Source organism: Peromyscus californicus, unplaced genomic scaffold (genome assembly GCF_007827085.1).
Source record: "Peromyscus californicus insignis strain IS unplaced genomic scaffold, ASM782708v3 Scaffold_8__1_contigs__length_139910024, whole genome shotgun sequence".
Taxonomy (NCBI): domain Eukaryota; kingdom Metazoa; phylum Chordata; class Mammalia; order Rodentia; family Cricetidae; genus Peromyscus; species Peromyscus californicus.
The window spans coordinates 66,675,184-66,697,257 of NW_026294606.1; the positions used below are offsets into that span (position 1 = coordinate 66,675,184).

The window sequence follows — 22,074 nt, forward strand, 5'->3', positions numbered from 1 at the left end:
CACAAGGTAAGGAGAAGCTGGCCTTTTTGTTTCTTCTCCAGGCTAATTTTGGGCCCCAAGTAATCACTTCCTTTCTCTCGGCTTTTTCTAGCCCTTCATGCCATGTCTGATGGAGCTCTTCTCCCTATTTTATTTTCCACTCTGTGTTCTGGCAGGATCTATTTATTCCTTCCTATTCCTCCATGTGATTGAATGTCTACAAAGTTATTTGGGGGTAATATAATGCATTCCTTTTTAGCTGTTATAATCTAAATTTCTTGAGATATCTTTTGCTCTGTCCTCTGTTGCCCTGTCTGTATTTTCTTATTTCCATTCACTTGCATGATTGTATTCTAAAATAGAGAGATTTTTAATATACCTATTAATTTGACAAGATATTGATAAATAATAAAATTTAAGAACACACATATGTATATATATACATATACATATTTATGGTCTATGTACATGTTCCTATGAGTATGTGCACATGTGTGTGCAAGTGCATGTATGGACATGCACATGTGGAGGTCAGAGGTTGATGTTGAGTGTTTTCCTCAATTACTCTCCACCTAATTTTTGAGACATGGTTTTTCATTGGAACTGGACCTCATCAATTCAGGTAGGCAGACTGGCCACTGAGATCCCATAATCTATTGTTCCTCCTTCCCTCCCCATCCTGCTTCCCCCCTTTTCTGGGGTTATAAATACACTGCATCTGCACTTGGCCTTTTATGTTGCAGAGGATCTGAACCCAGGTACTCATGTTTCTGTTTCAAGCACTTCACAGATAGATTCCTCTCCCCAGCCCACTAAACATATTAATTTTATGAATATCACTCCTTTGAAAAATGTTGGAATAATACTTATGTAGGCTTTGGAATTAATTTCAGAACTATTTCTTAAGAAAATCACACAGCTGCCACCATGCAGCAAGAGTTTCCTGTTTCAGCCAGATTGGCATTACTAACCTAACTGGTTTGGTGAGACCTGATACCAAATACCTTTGACAGCTTTCATAGCTCATGGCGGTTCTACAGGATGAAAATATAGGCTAGTAAAGATTTTTAGAAGAACGTGGAACATATCCTAAAAGCCATTCTGAAGGAGAGTTATAATATTCTGCTTAGATAATAGCAGAAAAATTGATGTAAGGACTAATTCCTAAGGACTTTAGAGTGTTAACTTCATTTTCTAGCTAGATCTCCATATTTCTGTTAATGAATTGAACTTAGTTTAATTAAACTTGAACATAATAAGGGTTATAGTTTTATGACATTCATTTTACATATGTTTGTGGGCATGTTCATCCCATGGAGTGCAGAGTTCAGAGGGCTCCTTGAGGCATTCCGTTCTTTCCTTATACCATATGCATCCTAGGGATTGAACTCAGGTCATCAAGCTAATGCTTACAATACCCATCTGGAGTCATCTCCAGTCCTTAAAGTTTATATATATATATATATATATATATATATATATATATATATATATATATATATATATATATATATATATATTCCCACAGGATACACATAGAGAATATGCTTTCAATAACAGCAATAGCAATATGTCTGTCTTGTTGTCTCTAGGTCTATATTTAATAAGAAGGAGCTGCTTGAGTTTGCTCAACTTGGCTGCTACTTGGAATATGATCTCTTTGGTACGGAGCTCCTTAATTACCAGCTCAGTCCAGATATCGATATGCCTGATGATAACAAAAGAATTAGAAGGTAAATATGCTGGAGGCTCTCATCACATTCTCTTCTGCCAGCCCTTTTGGCTTGTCATATCTGGGTGAGTATTAGCAAAGATTTGGAAAATAGTAAGCAGGCTGAAGCAGCATTGGCAGAGAAAAATATATCTGAGCTGTTCCAGGGAGAAAATCTCTATATATTATTTCAAGAAGAAAAATGAGTCATAGTAAGTAGGCTAAAGCTTTCAGAGCCTTAGAAGTTCAGGGCAGATGGACAGCTGACAAGAAACAGGTAATACCCTACCTCTGCCATAACAAGGAGAGAATGAAAGCCATTTCCCCCTTTTACCCTTAGTAGAATCAGTTCTTCCTTCTTCCTCAGGTTGATCTCACTAAAGCCAAGATTTTCTGCAACGATCACTTAAAATGCTTTATTAGATGTATCATTAAGGTGGTGATTACAACTTAAATGATAAAGTGCCACATGTAAACACCATACATCACAACTTCCCAACACTGTCTGCTGTGTGATGTAGCAAATCATGACAGCATTCATTCCTTGATGGAGTCGAAGAGGGCTATGTTGTTTGGTCTTGGTCACAGGATGACATGAAGATTGAAGATTAAATGAACTAAGACAGGGAATTGGAGAGGAGAAATACATCTGAGCTTGTACATCTGATTGACAAAGAAGACTTGTTTAGGAGTATCCAAGTATTGTTTCCCCTAAAATAATAACTAAAATCAGAATATGAAGCGCAGAGCAGGGATCGGGACTGAGACAGACAAGTAGACATAATCAGTTAATGAGATTGCTCAAATCTTTGGAATACATAAGATCATGGAGAGAAGAAAGAGGACAGAGACCTGGGGACACAGATATTGAATAAACAGAGTTGATAACAGCATCTTAGGGACTGGTAAGTAGAGATGTCTGCAAGCTGATATCATCAGGGGTAAGGTAATGGATCTCAGTGAGAAGACAGGCTTTAAGCCAAAGACTTGAACACACGTACACTATGCAGCAGATGTCAAGAAGGATCAAGGCTGAAGGATAGCAACTGGATTGCAAATTAGGAGACTCTGGTAGTCAGGAAGTATGGTCTCAGTAGAGAACTTGAGAAGTGAGTGGGAGCTAAGCAAGGGGGTGGAGAATGTGAAGGTTACTCTTGGCAAAACTGTAGTAGTAGAGAGAAAAAGGGAGGTGGCTGATGCTAGAAGACAACAGGTGGCCCAGGGCAATGTTTTTCAAAATTAAACAGTTTAGAAAGAAAGGTAATCCTAAGAGATTAATACACAATTTATATAAAATACAGTATGCAGAGTTTTTGTATGAACATCTGGTACCGAATATGGAAATATTCAATGAATGTTCACACAAAATATCTGAAAAGGTAAGAAATATAGATCTGGCTGCCAAAGGAGACAAATGGGTGGAATCTGGGGAGTGAGTAGAACACTATTTGAGAGAGCATTTCTCCTTGGCATTGGGAAAGCAGGAGGCAAACTACAATGTTGATGCAGATAAATGTCTTAGCAAGAAGCTCCAGAACTGAGGCCAAAGCCCTTTGTGTTCTCCAGTCTTCCTGTGAGGCAGCCATGATTGTCTCCTGAGAAAGCAGGGGCAGATTAAAGGCAGGGTCTTGTGGAGAACAAGGAAGAATAGGAATGAATGGCTGCTGGGTTGGATGCATGATTCTGAGACCCACTCAAGGCTGGATATCATGGCTGCAGGACCCTGTGTTAGCAGTGGTGCACAGGGTTTACTGATTGTTTTCCAGAGGATGTTGTAATATTGATAATAGTGTTAGTGAAGCATTGTGGGTAGAAGCACTAAGTGTGCACACATAAAGAAATGTAGGATTGGGATTTTTATCGGAAAGATGCAGTTAATAGCCAGGGGAACAGAGGAAGGATTGAAATGAGGAATGGGGAGTAAAAGCTGGAGGTAAGTACATGAAGAAATGTGTACAGATTTAGAAATAATGTAACAGGACATTTAATCTAGAGACTTTAAATAAGTGGGTGAGTATATACAGTAACTGAGCAGGGTGAGTGGAAACAGTCCAAAGAGGTTGAATAACCAGCATGGGAAACTGAAGATTAAGATTTCAGAGAGAGAGGTCCTGTGGTAACAAGGACCAAAGTATGGGTTTTGAGTGGAAAACTGTTGAAACGGGAGTGTGCAAACTATAACTGAGAAATAATGTCCAAAAGCGAGACAGGTGTCAATAGCTGACCATGCATACAGTGGCGTTGAGGGTACTATCCCAAGCTCATGTTCAACAAACTGGCTGCTCCCTCAGGAAGGTGACCTTTCTATCTCTGTGCTTTCCTAGGCTAAATGTATCGCATTTGTCTACAATGACCCAGTAACTGTGAAATATGCTTCCATTCCAGTGCCATTAAGTAGAGAGAGCTAGCTGATACATTTTATGTTAGTTGTGTAAAATGAAGACTGTTCCACACGAGTAAAGTACTTCCTCCTCCCTGACCAATGAAGCCGTCTTTTTGTTTTTGATCCTTGAACTAGTTCTTTGGCACACAAATTCATTGCCTCATTTTGTTTCTTTTGTGTATGCCTGTGTAGCATGCATGCGTCTCTGAGGCAAAGGGTGCACATGAATGAGTATGTGAAGGTCAGAGGATAATGCTGAGTGTCTTCCTCATAGCTCTCCACCGTATGTACTGAAACAGGTCTCTTGCTGATCCCAAAGTTTGCTGAGTCAGCTTATCTAGCTAGCCAGTGTGCTCAATGGATCCCCTGACTCCACCTTCCAAGTCTGGCATTACAACTGGGCCATCATATCTGCCCACCTTTTTTTATGTGGGTGTTGAAGATCTGAATTCTGATCTTCACTCTGAGCAAGTGCTTAACCTGCTGAGACATCTCTCCAGACTCTATTGGTTCTTATCATTTATTTTGTTTAATGATTTTAATTTTTCTGGTCAGGAACACCATTAGTATGGACAAACAGGTTTTTTTAAGGCTGTACCAATTTGTGCCATACTCAGAGGTCAAGCTTCTTTGTCCACAGACTTGGATTTTAAAATAATGTGCTATAGTAAGTTATCACCTTTCATTATCTCAAGATAAGACAAAACAAAACATGGGGCTAAAGAGATGGCCCACCAGTTAACAGTACTTCTGTTGGAGAGGGCTGGAGTTTGGGTCCCAGCACCCATTTCAGGGCCTTACAACCACCTATAACTATAGTTCCAGGGGATCTGATGCCCTCTTTTGGCCTCCACAGGCACCTGCATGCATGTGGTGTGCCTAAATACACACACACACACACACACACACACACACACACACACACACACACACACACACACACACCACACCACACCACACAAAAAAAATCTTTTTCAAGTAGATCTTCAATAACTTTCATGATGAATGTCTTCAATATATTTTAAATTCAGTTTGGAATGAGAAGTTTCCACTCTGGATCTGTTTCTTCTTCCTAAAGCTCTTTGGCCAGTAGGATGTGTCTTTGCATTCCTGTGCCTTCGGTGAGGTTCCCAGGCCTTCTGGAACCAGAAGGAGGGGAGGAGTGATAAAGGCGGAATATGATAATGGAAAAATGGCCGATGGCTTCCAAATTAATCCTTCTTAACTACTTTGGGCTCTATTAATTCAAGAAGAAAAGCAAGTAATTTTGATTATCTCTTGTTGTGCCAATGTAAGCCTTCTTTATGTATTAAACATTGAGCAATGTGTATATGTGTGATTGTAAAAAAAAATATGTGTATATGCTGTATGTATGCTTGTATATTTCTTGCTTATTTGTCCTTAAATCAATACCATGCATTTGTTCATCTGCTCATCTAGTGATAATAACTGAATGATCTTTGGGGTTGTGTGCATTCCCGGCTCCCACTGTCCCCATGTGCTGAGCACTTGCTTTACATCATTCATGACAGCCTTTTCTCAGCCATGGGAATCTGCAGTTCCCCAAGTGCAGGCATGAAGACACACGCTTCTGCCTACCTCTGGTTCTCAGAACCAGAAATTCTGTGTCTAACACCTGTTTTCAATCTTCTGCTCCATTTCTCAAATCTTATTATATCTCTGCCTTTTCACACTTTGTAGTCTCTCTCTAATATTTGTTTGCAAAACACGGACTCATTTGTATTGCTATAATTACTGTGATTTTTTGTCTTCTCGTCTGTAGTGGTTCCTCCCTTCTGGCAGCCTCTTTGTAACTCCTGTTCTTCTGCATGGTGCCATACCATCAGAGATGAACTCTCCGAGTAGGCATGTCAAGGCCCATTCCAATCAGCATATGATTGTGTTTCTGGAACCACAACATGATCATGCTCAAGAGATAACACAACTCTGGAGCCTTGACATCATTGTGATTTCTAAATGTCCCCCCCTCCAACTCTGAAAATGAATTTATTCATAGTTTAGCCAAAATAGGGAGAGAAGGACTCCAAGTTTCTCGTCTCCTTTTCTGGGGTGGTGTTACAATTTTGTAGGGTTCTTGGTTTTAATTACAAGCATTTAGTCCATCATATTCTCTCCTGCGACTTCCCAATTGAAGAACTTTGTGTTTCCAGGTGGGATAGAGGTATATTATAGGAATTTTTCTGTATGTAGGTCATTGTAGTAATGACACATCAAAATTCTCAGAGAAATACCACTCTACCGCTGAGCTACAGCCTCAGCTTGAAGAGGAATGGCCCAACTTTTCTTTTGATGTTTTGGAAAGCAAAAACAAAACAAAATTCTGAAATAGCCCAGGTGGGCGACCCTGGAGTGGTCTGAAGCCAAGGGTAAACCTGAAGTCCCACTCCAGCTCCTCCAACTTCAACCTCTGGGTGGGATTACATTACAGACCTGTGTGCCTCCACTGCACCTTTTTAGGCAGTGCTGGGGACTGAGCCCAGAGCCCATGTTGCACTAGGCCTAAGCTCTACCTGCTTTTCTGAGCTACATCTGCAACAGGAGATATAGTTCTCAGAGAGTAAGGAAATAGGTAAAACCTGAGAACTGCTCAGAAAAATCAATCAGGCAGCAAGAGCACCCCAAAAGCTCCCCTTACTGTGGCATTTCCTTCTGATCAGTGTTGTCATCCGCAGGCTCAGTGTTGCACATGTATTCAAGCTTTTCCCTTTGTATGGTAAATGATCATATAACTCTCTTAGCTAATCCCCCTGGACTACAATTTCTTCAAAAAAATAATTGCAGATCAGGATTTCAGGACCAATTTTAACAAGGCAAATAACCTTAGTGACATAAATGAGGTTCCAGGTGCCCTGCCACTGTAAGACAGGCGTGGTGTCCATGTGTGTCTGCTAAATGCTGGCTTCTTTACCCAGCATCCAGATTGGCTCTTTTCTGTGGCACTTAACATTCCTTTGGCCTTCAGATAGGTCTAGTATTCAATTGTAACTTATTTTAAAGGTCCTCAGAGGGCAGGCTTTTGTGCCTTGGATTTTTGTGTGCAGTATCCCATGACTACCACAGTAATTATTAAATAGGACTCATGCCTGAGAAAACCAAGAAATGCTCCTATCTACTAAAACATAGGAAGACTTTTCCAAGAGTGTGACCCATCCACCTACATCCATTGGTACTCTTGATACTCACAAGACTGTACAAGAAGCCCAAAGGAAAGCCATTGTTTGCAAGTTGCACCTCTGTCATCAAAGGCCCATGGTGGTCAGGGACAGCCACTGCCCAGAGTGCAGACACACACAGATGGTGGCTGTCAGAGGCTGACGCATGCTGCAGATTACAGCTCTTAACTAGGCAAAGAGGATTACATTTTTTTTTTTTTACAGCCAGGAAGCTGTCTTTTAGTCAACTGACTATGGATTTAAAGGAACAGCTTGCTATGTTAGCAGCCTTGTTGACAAGGAAGATATACTAAAAACTTTTGGTCAGTTTCATCTGGTGCTTGGAGACTACTACTAAGTCAAAATTCCTATAGACTTCAGAGGAACAGATGGCTCGGATACAGAGAACTTGGCCAAGCCATCTTCATTGACTGTATAACCACATAACATGGACCTTGCACTTGAAAAATCAGCTGATTTTACTCTAAGTATTTTATTCATATGAAGAATCCTTTTGTTTCTATATTTTAATCACAAACACCCACTGACTTTAAAAAGAGAGAGAGAGCTGGTTATTTCAAAATTGAGCCTTAGACAAGCATTTTAGAGAGGAGAGCCAAATATAAAATTATTCAGTGAACTGCTATTGTGGCCATTCATTCAGATGGCCTAACCACTGTAAGCTCTCTTTATTGCAGCATTGCCAGACACTGTCAGAAATATCACTGGGTAGAAATGTCTGTGTGTGCAGAATAAGGATCTCATTCATATGGGCGTGCAGTAATACCTGCATCCTCACCACAGTGTGCGTTTAGAATCTCCTGGTACGTATGCCACAGCGAGAGGCAGAATCTTTACAAGCACAGTACATTCAGGAGTGAAAGGTGACATCTAAAAGGTGAGGCTGGTGGCCTGTAATGAGTTAACATTTTCTTCACAGGGTCCGCTTCCTGGTGGATGAGGGCTATGAGAATCGGATTCTCATGGCACATGACATACACACGAAGCACCGACTGATGAAGTATGGAGGTCACGGCTACTCGCATATTCTCACCAACATTGTTCCTAAGATGCTTCTTAGAGGAATAGCCGAGAGAACAGTTGATAAGATCCTCATAGAAAACCCTAGACAATGGCTAACGTTTAAGTAGGATGGCTGTTGATGAACACAGACCTCAAGGATAAAATTTGCAGAGAGTATTCGGTGACTTCAAATCTATCTGAGACTTTAATCCAAACTACACAGGGCCAATGACTGATCACTCTCCTCCTATAAGAAACTGGGTGATGCCTTTCCCCCTTCTCTCTCCTCTCTCTCTCTCTCTCTCTCTCTCTCTCTCTCTCTCTCTCTCTCTCTCTCTCTCTCTCTCTCTCTCCTTCTCTCCCAATAAAGCTCTAAAAAGTTAAAAAAAAAAAAGAAAGAAAGAAAGAAAGAAACTGGGTGACTATCACAGGGAAATCTCTGATTGGGGGCTACTGGGCTCAAGTAAGTCCTATTGTTTTAACAAAAAAAAAAAAAAAAAAAAAAAGAAAGATACAAAAGAGCATGTCCCCAAACAGTAATTTAAAACTGTATCTCCCAAGAGTCGTTTTTCCCCCTGACTCTATCATCTACACTACTTGAGAAAAATGAAAGTGTCTCTAGTTAACTTGCCCCCTTCTGGAGCAATCTAATGTTTCTTGTAATATTGATGATCCTGCTAATTATCCTGCTGGTCTTTAATTAATGCTTAATGAATAATATGGCATTTTAAAATCACTTTTGCAACAAGGGAAGTTAAATTTTGAGACTTGTTTTTTCCCCCCAAAGGAGACTGCAATAAAATTACCAATTCACAACAATAAAAATATTTTGGAAGGTGAACTGTGTTTTCCATCTATCTCTGTAAACTTATAATAAATCAGTTTTGCTGACTTTGGCTTCCTGGTCTCCATTTTTGCTGTTAATTGTGTTGTGTTTTGCAAAGTCTACCTAAGAACACATAATAATAGTGAATTATAAAAATGAAATCATAAAAGTAAAAATATATTACATAATATAGTTTAATGAATCATTACAGTTATAATAACAAAGGCCACAATTTAATTAATTCATAAGTTATAATGCAAAAAAAGAGAAATGCTTGCCTTATATATAGTCCCTTTATTTCATTTACCTTTTATTTCTTTTTTCCTCAGGCCTAAACAGAGAAAATAATGCTTATTTATCCAAGAAAAGGTCAGGTCTATTGGAAATGACAGTCTGTTTGTAAATACTACTCTTTAGAAGAGATCCAGCCATGAAGTTCTTTGCTAATAAAACCTTTTCAAAAATATTAGTTAAAACGCTTAATTGATGTACACTGTTGTTTATAAGTTAATCCCTTGAATCCTCACTCTGTGATTTGATACCTAAAACAAATCTCTAATCCCTTGCCGCCAATCCATCTTTGATAAATATATGCCGTTAAATAGAAATTAAAACAGTGGTAATTCATTTGTGAGTTACCTTACATATTAGAAGGGTCAAATCGAATTAGTCACTACTCTTTATGAATGATCTAAGTGGTTTTTTATCATATAAATCATGACAGTTACTCAGACCAAAGGCATTTAAACACAGCAAACACCACCTTTAGATGGGAACACCATGCATAACTCTTGGATCGAGTTTTGCTAAACTAAAGCTATTTCAGTTGATCATAGCTGATCAAGCTCTCTGTGTATTAGAACAAAAAGTACCGAAGTGAAATGAGCCAGGGGAACAGCCCAATTCCTTTAAAGGGGAAAATGCAAATGTCCTTCACCAGTAAAGCAAGCAGATTTTTAAATCTCTGGTTCTGAAACCTACTTGTCAAAGAGTGTTTAAAGGCAACTGAAAGGGGAACAGATTTTCCATTGTAAGAGGGGAAGTTGTGTGCTGGTAGGAAGTATTCTCATGCATTTTGATCTTTCCCTTACATTAAAGAGCTAGCTCTTGGCAGTGTGTTTTAACTAGAGAGAATAGGTCTGCACTATACTGTCAGCTTCAATCCCCCAGAAAGAAAAGAAAGAATTGACTACTCAAATGTGTATGTTTCATAGACATTGTGAAGGAGCTCTGCTTGCTTCCTGAAGTCCCTTATTAATGGTCTGCCAGAGAATGCAGTTAAAATATCGACTGCATATGGAATACAGTAACCATGGGATCAACTAACTCACGCATGTGCGATGTGGGGCATTTGAATCTACTGTGATTTCATTGCCTGGATAACTCTTAAAGAGAAGTCACTTTTATTGTTTTGCTACTCTACATATTTGTATCATCTAAAATATATTTCAATCTAAAATAAGTCAAATAATTTGTGCATGGTTCTGTGTGATACATAGATACTTTTTAAATTACTTTTTTGAGCTGTACAGCCACTGTGCCCAGTGGACTGAAGCCATGTATATATAATATTTCATCTAACATATATGTATATAAATAAGTGTGTGGCAGATATTTATATAAAATATATACATTTTGTTTTCATATTGGTTCTATGTGAAACTGTTAAGTTTGAAATAAGCTCAGGCCATGGATTTGCAGTAACTGTTTGAAGGCCTTACTTACTGTCCCCTTGATGACGCATGCAGTAGCTCAAATTAAACCTTTGTGCCTTAGGTTGCGAACAATCTTTTGTTCCAAAGAAGGCAAAAGCCTCCATCTGACTTCATACCAAAGAATAAATTTCTCTGACTGTTCAAGTGAGTCTAAATGTATTCTATTGACAAAATGGACACACGGGGTTTCTAAATACCATACATAATTACACATTTTCACACTTAGAGGGTAATCCTATGATACAATTTCAATCTCTATTTTCTTAAGACTATCACCAGAAAAGAGAGAAAAGAAAATTCACATGAAAAGAAAAAAATGTGAAAATGATCACAGGCTTGGGAATTCCCACAAATCCAGAAAATTCCAGGTTAAGGCTTGAAGTTGAATCATTCCCAGGTCTAGCTCTAAAGTTAACAAGAGTACAAGGCAAACAATATCTTTGGGGACAAGCAGCATTACTTCAATTAGACCCTCTCCTGCAGGGTAAAATGACTCCTCCCCACACTACAAATAGACTCCAAGTATCTTATTAAGCAGGTGAACTCACAAGAACCAAAGCTGACACATGGATAAAAGCAGCAAGATCACGGTACACCAAAGTATCATAGATATCGAAGAAATAATTCAGTGTCTTAGATTTTTCTATAAAAATTTGTGGTCTATATAGGACTTCATTCACATGGACACTAACAATAAGGAGTATTTGCTTTGGCGGTAGTAGATCACACATCTGCTTATCTTGCGTTAAATTACTTTTTTACATAATGTGTCTGAGTGATACAGATGTGAGTCAGGTAGCATTTGATCTCCCCACATTTACACAACCGAGATGCCCTGCAATTGGCATCCCCCGGGATCCTTGATTCACTGACGTTAGCCACACGAATCCAGCGTTCATACTCAGAATAGCAAGCTCAGTTTCTGCATTATCAGTCAGCATAAATAATAAATCCAGAAAACGTGCTGTATTTGTTGTTGTTTCCTCCGTGGGCTTTCCCACCATCTAATTTGATATAGACTTCATCTCCTGGTTCCAGGTGAAGGACCACACTGTTACTGGCATAGTCGTAATTCTGATCAGCGTCTTGGGCAATTGCACTAGCACGCACCTAAGTGAAACAGACAAGAATTAGAGCTTGTAGTAGAGAACCCTCAAGTTGCCCCTTTGGCGTAATACATCCCATAGCCTGGAATGTAGCACAGTGATGTGGCCGTTGGTCCCACATCTTTAGGAGGAATGTCTGTAACAACTTCAACTGTGTTACTAGAAAAGAGAAGATATTGCTTTAATAAGGAACATTGCAGCAATCTTTTCTATCCTTGTAAATAAAGCATGCCAATTCAATTTCCTTCTTCGATTACTGCTTTTTCTAATTCCTTGAATCTCCACTTTCAGTCACTTTTTGAAATGGAAATGGCAGTATTGTTTTGCATTTTAATTTAAGCCAAATAGCAGCATTCCAACCGTGTACTTCAATGGCTCATCATAATTATTAGAAAACTGATATCTCAAGTGGCAAAAGACCTAGGGAAATACCACCCTCTTACTATATAGAAGGGAGAAGCTTTTTGGTTTAGAGCTTTGGAAATCTGATACAAGCAAAGCCCCTCCCCCCTTTGAACCAGGCTTCTTCAGAAACAGCTTAACGCATTTAAACATCTTTGTTGATGTCCCTCACATTTCCAAACTTCCTTTTACTTTTTTGTGCCTTTTTGTCATTTAATTATATATTCCTTTAAATCAAAAATTTAATCTCACCAGATCCAAAAGTTTTTAGAAGGGATTAGATTCGTGACCTGAGATTGCTCGGTTCTCTAGGATTTCTGCATTGTATTGTTGCATAGCTTTTCCTATCTGTGTGACTGTAAATGTGTCTGGCTTTGAGGATGGGAGTTGACTGTAATCTGCTTATGTTCTGCCTTTAGTCTCATTAGAGAGTTGATCAACATTTGCAAACAGTCAAATTGCCTATCGTATCATGTCATATGGACATTCTGTCACACTCTCTCCTTCAGCTTCATTTAGACATATTTTGATTCTGCCATGGAAAAATTCTTTCAAAAGGCAGGCTTCTGTGTGATTTATTTCGGTAACACATCTTCTACTCTGTGGCTTGTTTCCGTTCCACTATAATGGTATTTCCCTGAATAACATAGCAAGTGATTTAGTGGTTTTTGTAAACCTGCACTATGTAATAATGTATGACTTGGGGTATAATATGCTAGGTTTTATCACTTGGCAAAATGAGAAAAATGAGACATAAGTCAAGAATTTCCATGCAGGTCTTTCAAAATCTAACTGATGGGTTTTCAAATTAAATTTTCATGGGAAGATATGTTCTCACATTAATGCTGAAATGCCATAAAAGGAGAAGGCTCTTGGACACCACTGAACTTGGAAAGTAATTTGAGTAGTATTTTAACATTTTTTTTTTCCTTTCTGAGTATCATATAGCAAAAGGAGAGAAGAGCTTAAAGGATTTAGAATTGCTTAACACTATGCTAACTGGCATTAATATAATGAAACCAATATATGCTGCATGATTATACTCAAAAGCCTTGACTCAAACGTGTGCACAACTAGTAAGGTGATCCATTTTAACCATTACATAATAATGCATTTGGACTTCATAATATTTCCCAGGAATTAATCTTCAGTTTGTAGAAGCTGAAGGCTTTGGTTCATTTATTTCATCTAGTTATTAATTCTCAGCGAAGAAAATCTACACACTGAGAAATCATCATTATGGCTTGACTTTTAGAACATGTGGACTTTTAATGATGTGAAAAATTAAAATACAAACTAGTAATTATCTACATTAGTAATATGTTAATTAATCATCAGACTAATATACTTCTCAGCTATTATTAATGAGAATACAGTTTATTCAGCATTTTGGATATTTAGTATATGTCCTATGAATGTTGTCCATCATCATTGTTTTCTACATGAAACCTTTAGGAGCCAGGACTCACTGAAATCTTTGACTTAGAGAATGTATTCTTTAAAAAAAATAGAGAGAGAATTCAGTTTTTATTCTATAGAATATAGCCACAAAACCAAGTAAATGTTACCATTTTTGATTCAGTAGGTAAAACTACAGAAACCTGCTAATGCATTAGTGTGATTCCACACACTAGAGGGTTATCCTTAGTGCATTTTATTTCCTTTGTTGGAAAAAGTCAGTGTGGTGGCTTTATAATAAAGAGCAGTTCCCTAAGATTTTAACCTATGCAGCATTAAAGGGCTTTTTCAATTAAATACCCACTATCTGCCAGTGTCCATGATGTCAGTATGACTGCCCACCCATCACACTCTGAGAGTATAATGGGACTTGGAATTTCAAGCTCTGATATGTATCCCACTGACTTCGGCAATTCTTCCTTGAAGCCATCAAACTATTGAGGAAGGTAATGTGTTCACCCTGAAGGCTATTTTCAGATTCCTAAATGTGCACCTATTTCAGCATTTTGTCTGGGAGTATAATGCATCCTTTTCTCAGCCCGATATACTTATTTCTTCCTAAATTCTCTTTAATATCTTTTTCTTAGTATGTTAACTACATAGTTTCTGCTTTATCTTTAGTATGTCTTTCTCTGCTTCTCAAGAGAGAACTAATTTAGCATGGCACATCATCACTCTTCCTGACAAATGAATATAAAAGCACACAGTATTCACTCTTTCCGATGTAGTTCACTCCATTGTTACCATAACTAATAAATTCTTGTAAGTGAAAGGCTTATCTCTAATTATTTTATATGACTAATGTTCTGGCAATTTAGTTTTTATTATGGTGGCTTACAGTAATGACATTATAGTAACTATACTCAGAAACTATTTTTTCAGGTTTTTAACTACATGTATGCAAGAATTAGAAATTCTTCCTGTATCTATATAAAGCTATTTAAGCTCCCTTTTTTTAACCTTTAATGTGCAATGTGATGGCCTCTCAACAACTGATACAATTAAGTATAGGCTAATGATTTCATGGGAAATATGAAAACCATGGTCCTTTATAGGAAATGATAGGTTTGTGAGAATATAATAGGCTGTATCGTTTTAGTATTGTCTTATTATTGAGCAATTATCATTATACAAAATATTTACTGTAACATTTGCCAATTTAATTAATTGCTTCTGATGTTCTGGTAATTTCATTTTCTTTGTACTCCTGTGGAACCATAACCAAAAGGTTAAGTGGTACATCAGGTTAATGTATTGACCTTTGATGTTTCCATCTGTGACCCTACATTCAACACAAAGCATAAATAAGATGGCCCTCCTATGGTTATGACCCAGCCATTGCCCCCTCCTACACTGAGGAACTGCATTCTTCCCTTGGTGTTTCCTGTCTATGCTTCTTCAAATCCACTTAATCCCTAGAACACCACTCTGACATGGATCTCTGAGTTTCTGTTTTTATGAAAACAAATTAGGTCAGCTCAGAGGGGGAACTGTCATTCTAAGAAACAACCATGCAGACTGTAATTGAAAATCAAGGATAAAATATTTATTTAAAATTAATAAAAAAGAGATTTTACAAGATTTCCCACTTGGCCCTGGCTGCAGCCAGACTTTACGAAACAGGTCTATTCTAAAGACAAAACTCCTTAGCCATAACATTGCAATAACCTTTTTTCTAAAACAGTCCACACTGAGTTCAGAAGGATGTTGTTTACCACTATTCATATATTTTTTCTGAATTACCTGCTAGCCACTTTTTGAAGAAGCAGGAACTTGATAAGCAGCCAGTGAAGAGCATCAGAGGTCTTTTACCCACTTGTTTTCCTGATCCCCATAGAATCAGCGGTACAGAGAGCAGCTCATGCACCAATGAAGTGGTTTAAAAAAACAAAACGCATGTATGTTTTCATTTTAGAACTGGTACACAGAATGCTCTCTTTTGACTAGTGGGTACATGTCAGACTCTACCCTCTAACCACCAATGTCTGAACTAACTCCATTGTGCTGCTTCCTAGGGATTCCTGCATTTGCAGTCTTCAGATATTTAAAAAAATTACCATTTCTATATTTGTTGACAAAAATAGGAATTTTAGTACATTTTAATGGGTGGCTCTAAAAATATCTCCCAAGTATAGTAGTGTTTTACAGACCCAACTTTTGAGTCAGACAGAGTCGATTTATAAATAATAAAAAAAAAAAAAACTGCCCCATGGCTGCCTGCTGGAGGGGATGGGGGGGGGGGTGGCATTTGTGAGGCATTTGGTCAGCCAGACACAATGCCTCTATTTTGGTATATCGAGTCACACCCTTTGTAGCCACATACCTGCAACTACCTAGCCCACTGTTCGGGGAACAATTTTTATTACCTTAGTGTTATTTTCATGCATAATAACTGTAATGAACAACTCTGTCAGTGCCTCCTGGTGGCCATGTTTCCTTTTTTGTTGTTCCTAGTATCTTGGGGGTTCCTTAAGGGATTTGCAGGAAAGAGAAAGCAAGGGACTTGTAAAAAGTGTATCACACATTTAGGACATGCATCTTTTTACCTTTGAGAAAATTCTGACACTAAATTGGGTTTTGAGGAAAAATCAAAGAAAAAAACAAACAAACAAAACAAAACAGCCCTAAAGGTGCTCAGTGGAAAATTGGGATTTAGCTAAAATCTGAATTTCCAGGAGACCAAAGACCTGCAGCACACCAGCCCTTGTTAAGTCAAAATTACTGCCTGAAATGAAGCATCTGGAGGGCGATGGCAGGGTCGCGGGGTCTTTCTTCCTGTCAGTCAGTAAGCAAAGTTTAGGGCTCTGAAACTCAGCTCGCACAGCAGGCTTGCAAGCTCCAAGGCCTCCACCTGGTGCCAGCGACTTGGAGTGTGCAAAGTCCGATCACACTTTTAGGTAGAAATGTGTTTTCCTCCTGTGGCTAAAAGATCAAAATTCTTCGGTTTTGCACTACTTGCTCTTGACTCTGGCAAAGGCAGAGTATCCTTGGCCGACACTGCAGACCAGTGGCCTCTGTGGCACCACCCACCAGCTCTGAAGAGCAGGTCCCGGTTGCGACTCATCTGAGGCTATTTTACAACCAAGGCAAGGTGGCTGTGAACAAGAAGGCTAGGATTATAGAGCCTCTACCAGGGTGCCCCGGGGCTTCCCAGTGATGAAAGGGCTGAGCCCGGACCGGCTACCTTCCCAACCACGTCCTGGTGTATTTTTCTACTCCAAACAGTGGAGTGGAGGTTCCCGTGTTTTGGGTGCGAGCTGCTGTACTTCTACAGCGTAAACCCAACTTTTCCTTTTCCCAGCAGTCTTTCCTTTGGAAACTAGTCGGAGTGTAAAGTGACTCTGAGTTTCACTGCCTAAGACCTCTCGAGGACCATGCCGTTAGGCGCGAGCAACAGAGTGCTGTCTGAGTCGGAGATGGTCCTGTCTGAGACTCACTCTTGGGGGTCCTCCTTTCTCCCTGGGGTTCCTGGTCTATCTCCCCCGAGTCTGGAGCTCTGACACGCCCATTTCGGGCTCCGGAAGCCTTCTACGTTCTCAGGAAAGGTTGTAAAGGACCCTAAGCTGTTGAAGATCTCACCGGCCAGGAATTTTGCACAGCTCCAGGACTCCCCTAGTACGCGAGCTGTCCCGGGGCCAAACTCCCAGTTTCTCACCCTCTCGAGGGTCGGGCTCACAATTGCGCGCGCCAAGCACCAATCTGACACTCTAGAAGCACCCTCGCCTGGCTCCTCCGCGTACGACCCCCACCTCTCCAGCAAGTCTCAGAGTCCCCCTCGCCCTCGCTCCCAGGAGCCGGGTTGCCGCGCCCTTCCTTCGCGGCCTCCCACCCCCATTTCCGGGGTCTCCTCCCTCTTGCTTGCACCTTCCCGCACTCGCTCCCCGCCCTCCCCACTGCCTGCTCGCGCTCACCTGGTTGTTTTTGCAGAGATCAGCCCACATGCTGGTGCCGTCCCCTCCGCGCATCAGGACGTGGTAGGTGAAGAAGTAGATACCCGGGATGGAGCAGGTGAACTTGCCCGTAGTGGGATCATAGTGGTTTCCGAGGTTGGTGACCACGTCGTCGAACTTGAGCACCTCGTAGCCTTCATGCTGCCGTTTGAGGCCAGCATAGAAGGCGATCTTGGGCACCGTGCTGTAAGTGGCCGCGCTGATGGCCCCGGCCGCATTCAGGCCAGGCGCCCCAGGCGGGCCCGGCAGGCCTTGGCGGCCAGGTTCGCCCTTCTCGCCCGGGGGGCCCACGGGGCCCGGTGGTCCGGGCTCTCCGGGGGGCCCACGCGGGCCTGCCTTCCCCGGCCTGCCAGCCTCGCCTTTGGGACCCTGGATAAAGGTGGGAAGGGACTGCATGAGGCCGCGGTCCGGAGTGGCGGCGGTGCTGGGAGCCTTGGTGCCCCCGTAGGGGTCGCAAACCATACGGCAGGTGCCCAGCATCTCGTAGTGCGCCGACGTGCCGGCGGAGCTCACCAGCACCGGGATGAGGATGACCAGCAGAAGCACCATCACCACCCCCAGCGCCCCGGCGGCGATCAGGCGCCTCCTGCTGCCCACGAGCCGGCTCAGCGCGGGCCGATCCTCTTGTCTGCTTTTGGACAAAATTTTGAAGGTTGGGCGGGGACCTCCTCAGAGCCGAAAACAATCCCCCTTCGAACCCCAACTCCCCTGGGCGGGCGCGCGCCGGTCGTTCTTCTCCGGCTCCTGCTCCCCCCGCTGAGGCTGCGGCTGGGGAGGGAGCTGGGGCGCCAAGTGACTTGATCTGAAGTCCCGAGCGGGGGGTGGGGGCTGGGGGAGGGGTGCTCAGGGCGCCCTCTCGCCTCCAGCCAGCCCCTTCGCACCTGTGGCTGCCGCGGGTGCCGGCGCGGCCACCCGGAGGGCAGAGCCAGCCGCTGCCTCCTGCGCTCGCCCGGGGCGGCTCACACTTTTATGCCGCTGCTGCCGGCGATCGACTTTTCCTTTTTTGCAGACTGCGCCAGTTCGCACCAACTTTCCGTCTGAAGTTGCCTTTTTTTTTTTCCTGGGCCTTGCTTCTTTTCTTTCTCTGGCTAGGTTCGTCCCTTGCCTTTTTTCTTTTTTCTTTTTTTTCTTCCTCTTTTGCAGTCACCACAACTCTAATAGAAGCGCACCCCCCAAAGCCTTTAGTGGGCTGTGGGAGCTCGGGTCGGGCGCCCCCCGAGATGCGCGGAGCGGCGGCTGTTCGCAGGATCAGCCGCTCAGAGCGGCTCAGAGCTGGAGATAGGAGCTAGCCAGCAGCGGCGAGAGCCGAACGAGAGAGGCTGAACGCAGAATTCTGCCTGGGTACCACCTGCCAGGAGAAGAGGAGGCTGACAAACGCGCGCCGGAGCAATTTATAGGAACCCAAGGCACAGAGGAAGGGGAGCCGCTTTGGCATCTCTCTGCAGCATCTGCTCTGCTCATCCCACTCACACAGAGTTTGGCATTACTCTGACAATGTGGGATTTTTTTTTCGGCCTCTCTTTTTTTTCCCCCCTCTCTGCAAGGGATGAACAGTGAAATCCTGAATACTCCCTTGTCTAACCCAGGCGATGGCAGCGCCCTAGCTGGACACACAAGGGGAGGGAGGCAGCTGTGTGACAGCTCTCAGGACTTAAGGGTCACACCTAAATCTGTTTCCCCAGAGCCAGCAGCCTTTGTTGGAGGTGGAAGTGAAGGTTGAAAGGAGGGAGGTTTGATGACAATATTTCTCTCCTGGCTCATCCACAATCAGTGCTTCAGGTGTTTTTCAAAATGCCACTTTTAACATAAGGAGGGCCCTTTCCAATTTTCCAGACAGTAGATGTGCGGTTTTTTTTTTTTTTAACCTTAGCATTTGCTTCCACAGCCTCTTAAATGAAATAAGATGTTATCCTGAGAACAGAAAAGTGTATTTAAAAACCAAAGGACATTTCTTGATTTAAATGAACTTGTCCACCGCCCAAAAGGAGGAGGGCTGGTTCTTCTTACAAGTGTCACGCAATGGTGAGAGCATACATGGGCATCTGACTTACGGGCTTCCAATTGCAGCTGCCCTTTAGAAGATACCAGCATTGGACTTGAAGTTGCGTGTGCTTAAAGGTGCAACATGCAGGAGAAATAATCACTTGTCAGTATGCCTCCGAAGGTCTTACAATAAAGCAAGCAGTGTTTGCAAAAGTGCCAGGTTTCATAAGACAGGGAGAGAATTCTGTAGGTGCCATGGCAGACTTCCCAGATGTGCATTGGGGGAGGGGAAATGGGGAAATTATGACAAAGAAAAGCCACCACCCCTAACAGGTGGAAGAGCTGGATGAAGAAATCACTTGAATTTAGAATATCAATAGAAGGCCCCCAGAGTGGGTTTTAGGAGGGTTATCCCACCAACAAACACATTTGACACATAAGGATGGTTTTAAATAAGTAAGTAGAATTGATTCCTAAATCATACTTCTGCATTCAGGAGCAATAGATGTCAATCAAACATGGGTGACATTTGCTTGTCAATACGGAATGATGGCTGGGAAGACAGTAACTTATTACAACAGGGTGAGAATCTGAAATGAGAAACAGGAACAAATAATAATATAACAAGCAAGTAATAAATCCTAAGTGACTATCAGCAAACCGTGGTCTTGTCTGTAGGCTCCACAGCACGGCATCTCCTTCAAGATTCTGCAGCCTCTCCCCATTCTCCCCTATCTCAACAGTTAAGTCCCTTCTTCTCTGATTCAAAACAAAGGAAGGTCAAGTAAGCAGATTCATTGATTCCTTGGAGGGGAAAGTCAGCAGTTCCTTGAGGGTTTTCTGGGAGAGTCAACACTAAAGAACTGGGCTTACTTTCCCATGGTACAGCTGCCCCATGTTCTCTCACCATCAGTCAGGCTACTGATAGGGTCCTAGGGTGCTGATAGGGTGATGAGAAATGGCCTTCCAACTCTCAAAACCTTAATTTTCATTTTAGGAGAATGGTTTTTATAAATGTGCATCAATACCTTTGGCATATATATTCTGTAAATTTTTGTTCTTGTGAGCTACCTGATTTCTGTATTTTTAAGTAGTAAACACAGAAAATGATTGCTCCAGGCCACAGTACCAACACCTACTCCCCCTAACACATCTTCTTGGTTGTTTCTCAAAGATCTTTCTCCAGGATGAAAAAATGGTAACCTATGATGCATGCCCACAGTGAAAGGAAATGTGCTCATGTAACGAACTCTTTCTTCATGTTCCAAAATATCCCAATTGATAAAGCCTTCTAAATTACTAAGGAGAGTCTGATGGAAGGAATGTCTGAAATGAAAAGGAGTTTTTAAAAGATAGGGATAAATAAATGTTCATCAAAGGACACAAAGGGCTTTCCCACTGAAGATCTTCATTTCATGAGAGAATTCATCAATGAGAATGTGATGTACTAGAGTCAAGATCAGCTCTGAGAAATGAGTCATCTTCTCATGCAGATGGGAAGACCCAGACCTGTACCATTGGACGAGCTCACTGGGATGATCTCTACAAACCGTTACTGCATCCAGCCCAGCCTGAGAAGGGTGGTAACACGGGGCATTCCTTCGCCAACTTCTTTTTATGACAATGCAATGTTTGATATTGCATGCAAGTGCTCTGACATCCTAGAACTCTGCTGAGGTTTCTGAAGATGACCAGTGCTGCTTGTTCAGAATGAAGGCACCTTCTCCCAAGTTCCAAGGCTGAGAGACTGTCTATCAGTGGCACATTTCTGAGTGCACACATGAGCATTTGGCTTTTTTTTGTGAAGTAAGTTAAAGTCACTGCCCTCCTTTCTCTTTTCTAGAATACCCCCACCATGCACTGTGGGAGAAAATGGCTTTTGTTTCCCCAAGATTTTCAGGGATGACTCGGTAGTAAATGAACGTATGGCTGCTTGCTGTCATTTTCTACTGCTCTAGTTCACGGAAGCTTCTCTGGAGAGTTACTCATGCCTCATCTCTTGTTCTGACAGTGTGAATAAACCATCTGATGTGGCTTATTACTCATCTTCTTTATATATATGTAATAATGGAAACCACGTCAATTAAAAATATTTAGTTTTCTTTAGTGCTCATCAGAAAAGCAAGTTTTCTCTCATATTTGGTATTAGTCTTGGAAATGGCTGTGGAGTCTCTTTTTCACAGCATTCCTTGCTGTTTCGGAAGAGAGGGGAAAAAAAAAACACGAGTGATATTCTCAATACTGAATCTGAGCCTTTGGGATGCTTCAGCTGACAAAGCCCAGTCCAGAGACCCATGATCTCAGTGGGGTGGTGATCTGTGATTTTCATCTTCCTGCATCATTTGTGCTGCTTTCGAAGAGCTGG

At 41.6% G+C, this 22,074-nt stretch overlaps 2 protein-coding genes and 1 long non-coding RNA gene across 5 annotated transcripts in view; 2 read left to right on the plus strand and 1 right to left on the minus strand.

Annotated features, from left to right (window-relative positions):
* The window catches only part of Pter (phosphotriesterase related), a 66,135-nt gene extending 56,975 nt beyond the window's left edge, over positions 1-9,160 (plus strand). For 2 of the 3 annotated variants that reach the window (XM_052726779.1, XM_052726780.1), the window contains exons 4-5: positions 1,572-1,712; positions 8,187-9,160. In XM_052726779.1, coding sequence (XP_052582739.1) covers positions 1,572-1,712; positions 8,187-8,397 — 352 coding nt within the window. In that variant the 3' untranslated portion in view covers positions 8,398-9,160. The remainder of the gene's footprint in view (positions 1-1,571; positions 1,713-8,186) is intronic. The other variant, XM_052726781.1, reaches the window with a different exon arrangement.
* A 111-nt stretch (positions 9,161-9,271) lies between these two features.
* Positions 9,272-19,070, minus strand: C1ql3 (complement C1q like 3). Its single transcript, XM_052726785.1, has 2 exons — positions 17,688-19,070; positions 9,272-11,920 (listed from the first exon to the last, which is right to left on the minus strand). The coding sequence occupies exons 1-2, from the start codon at positions 18,273-18,275 to the stop codon at positions 11,741-11,743; spliced, it is 768 nt and encodes a 255-aa protein (XP_052582745.1). The 5' UTR covers positions 18,276-19,070; the 3' UTR covers positions 9,272-11,740.
* A 606-nt stretch (positions 19,071-19,676) lies between these two features.
* The window catches only part of LOC128102890 (uncharacterized), a 92,935-nt gene continuing 90,537 nt past the window's right edge, over positions 19,677-22,074 (plus strand). The window contains exon 1 of the long non-coding RNA XR_008215588.1: positions 19,677-21,515. This is a non-coding gene — a long non-coding RNA (uncharacterized LOC128102890). The remainder of the gene's footprint in view (positions 21,516-22,074) is intronic.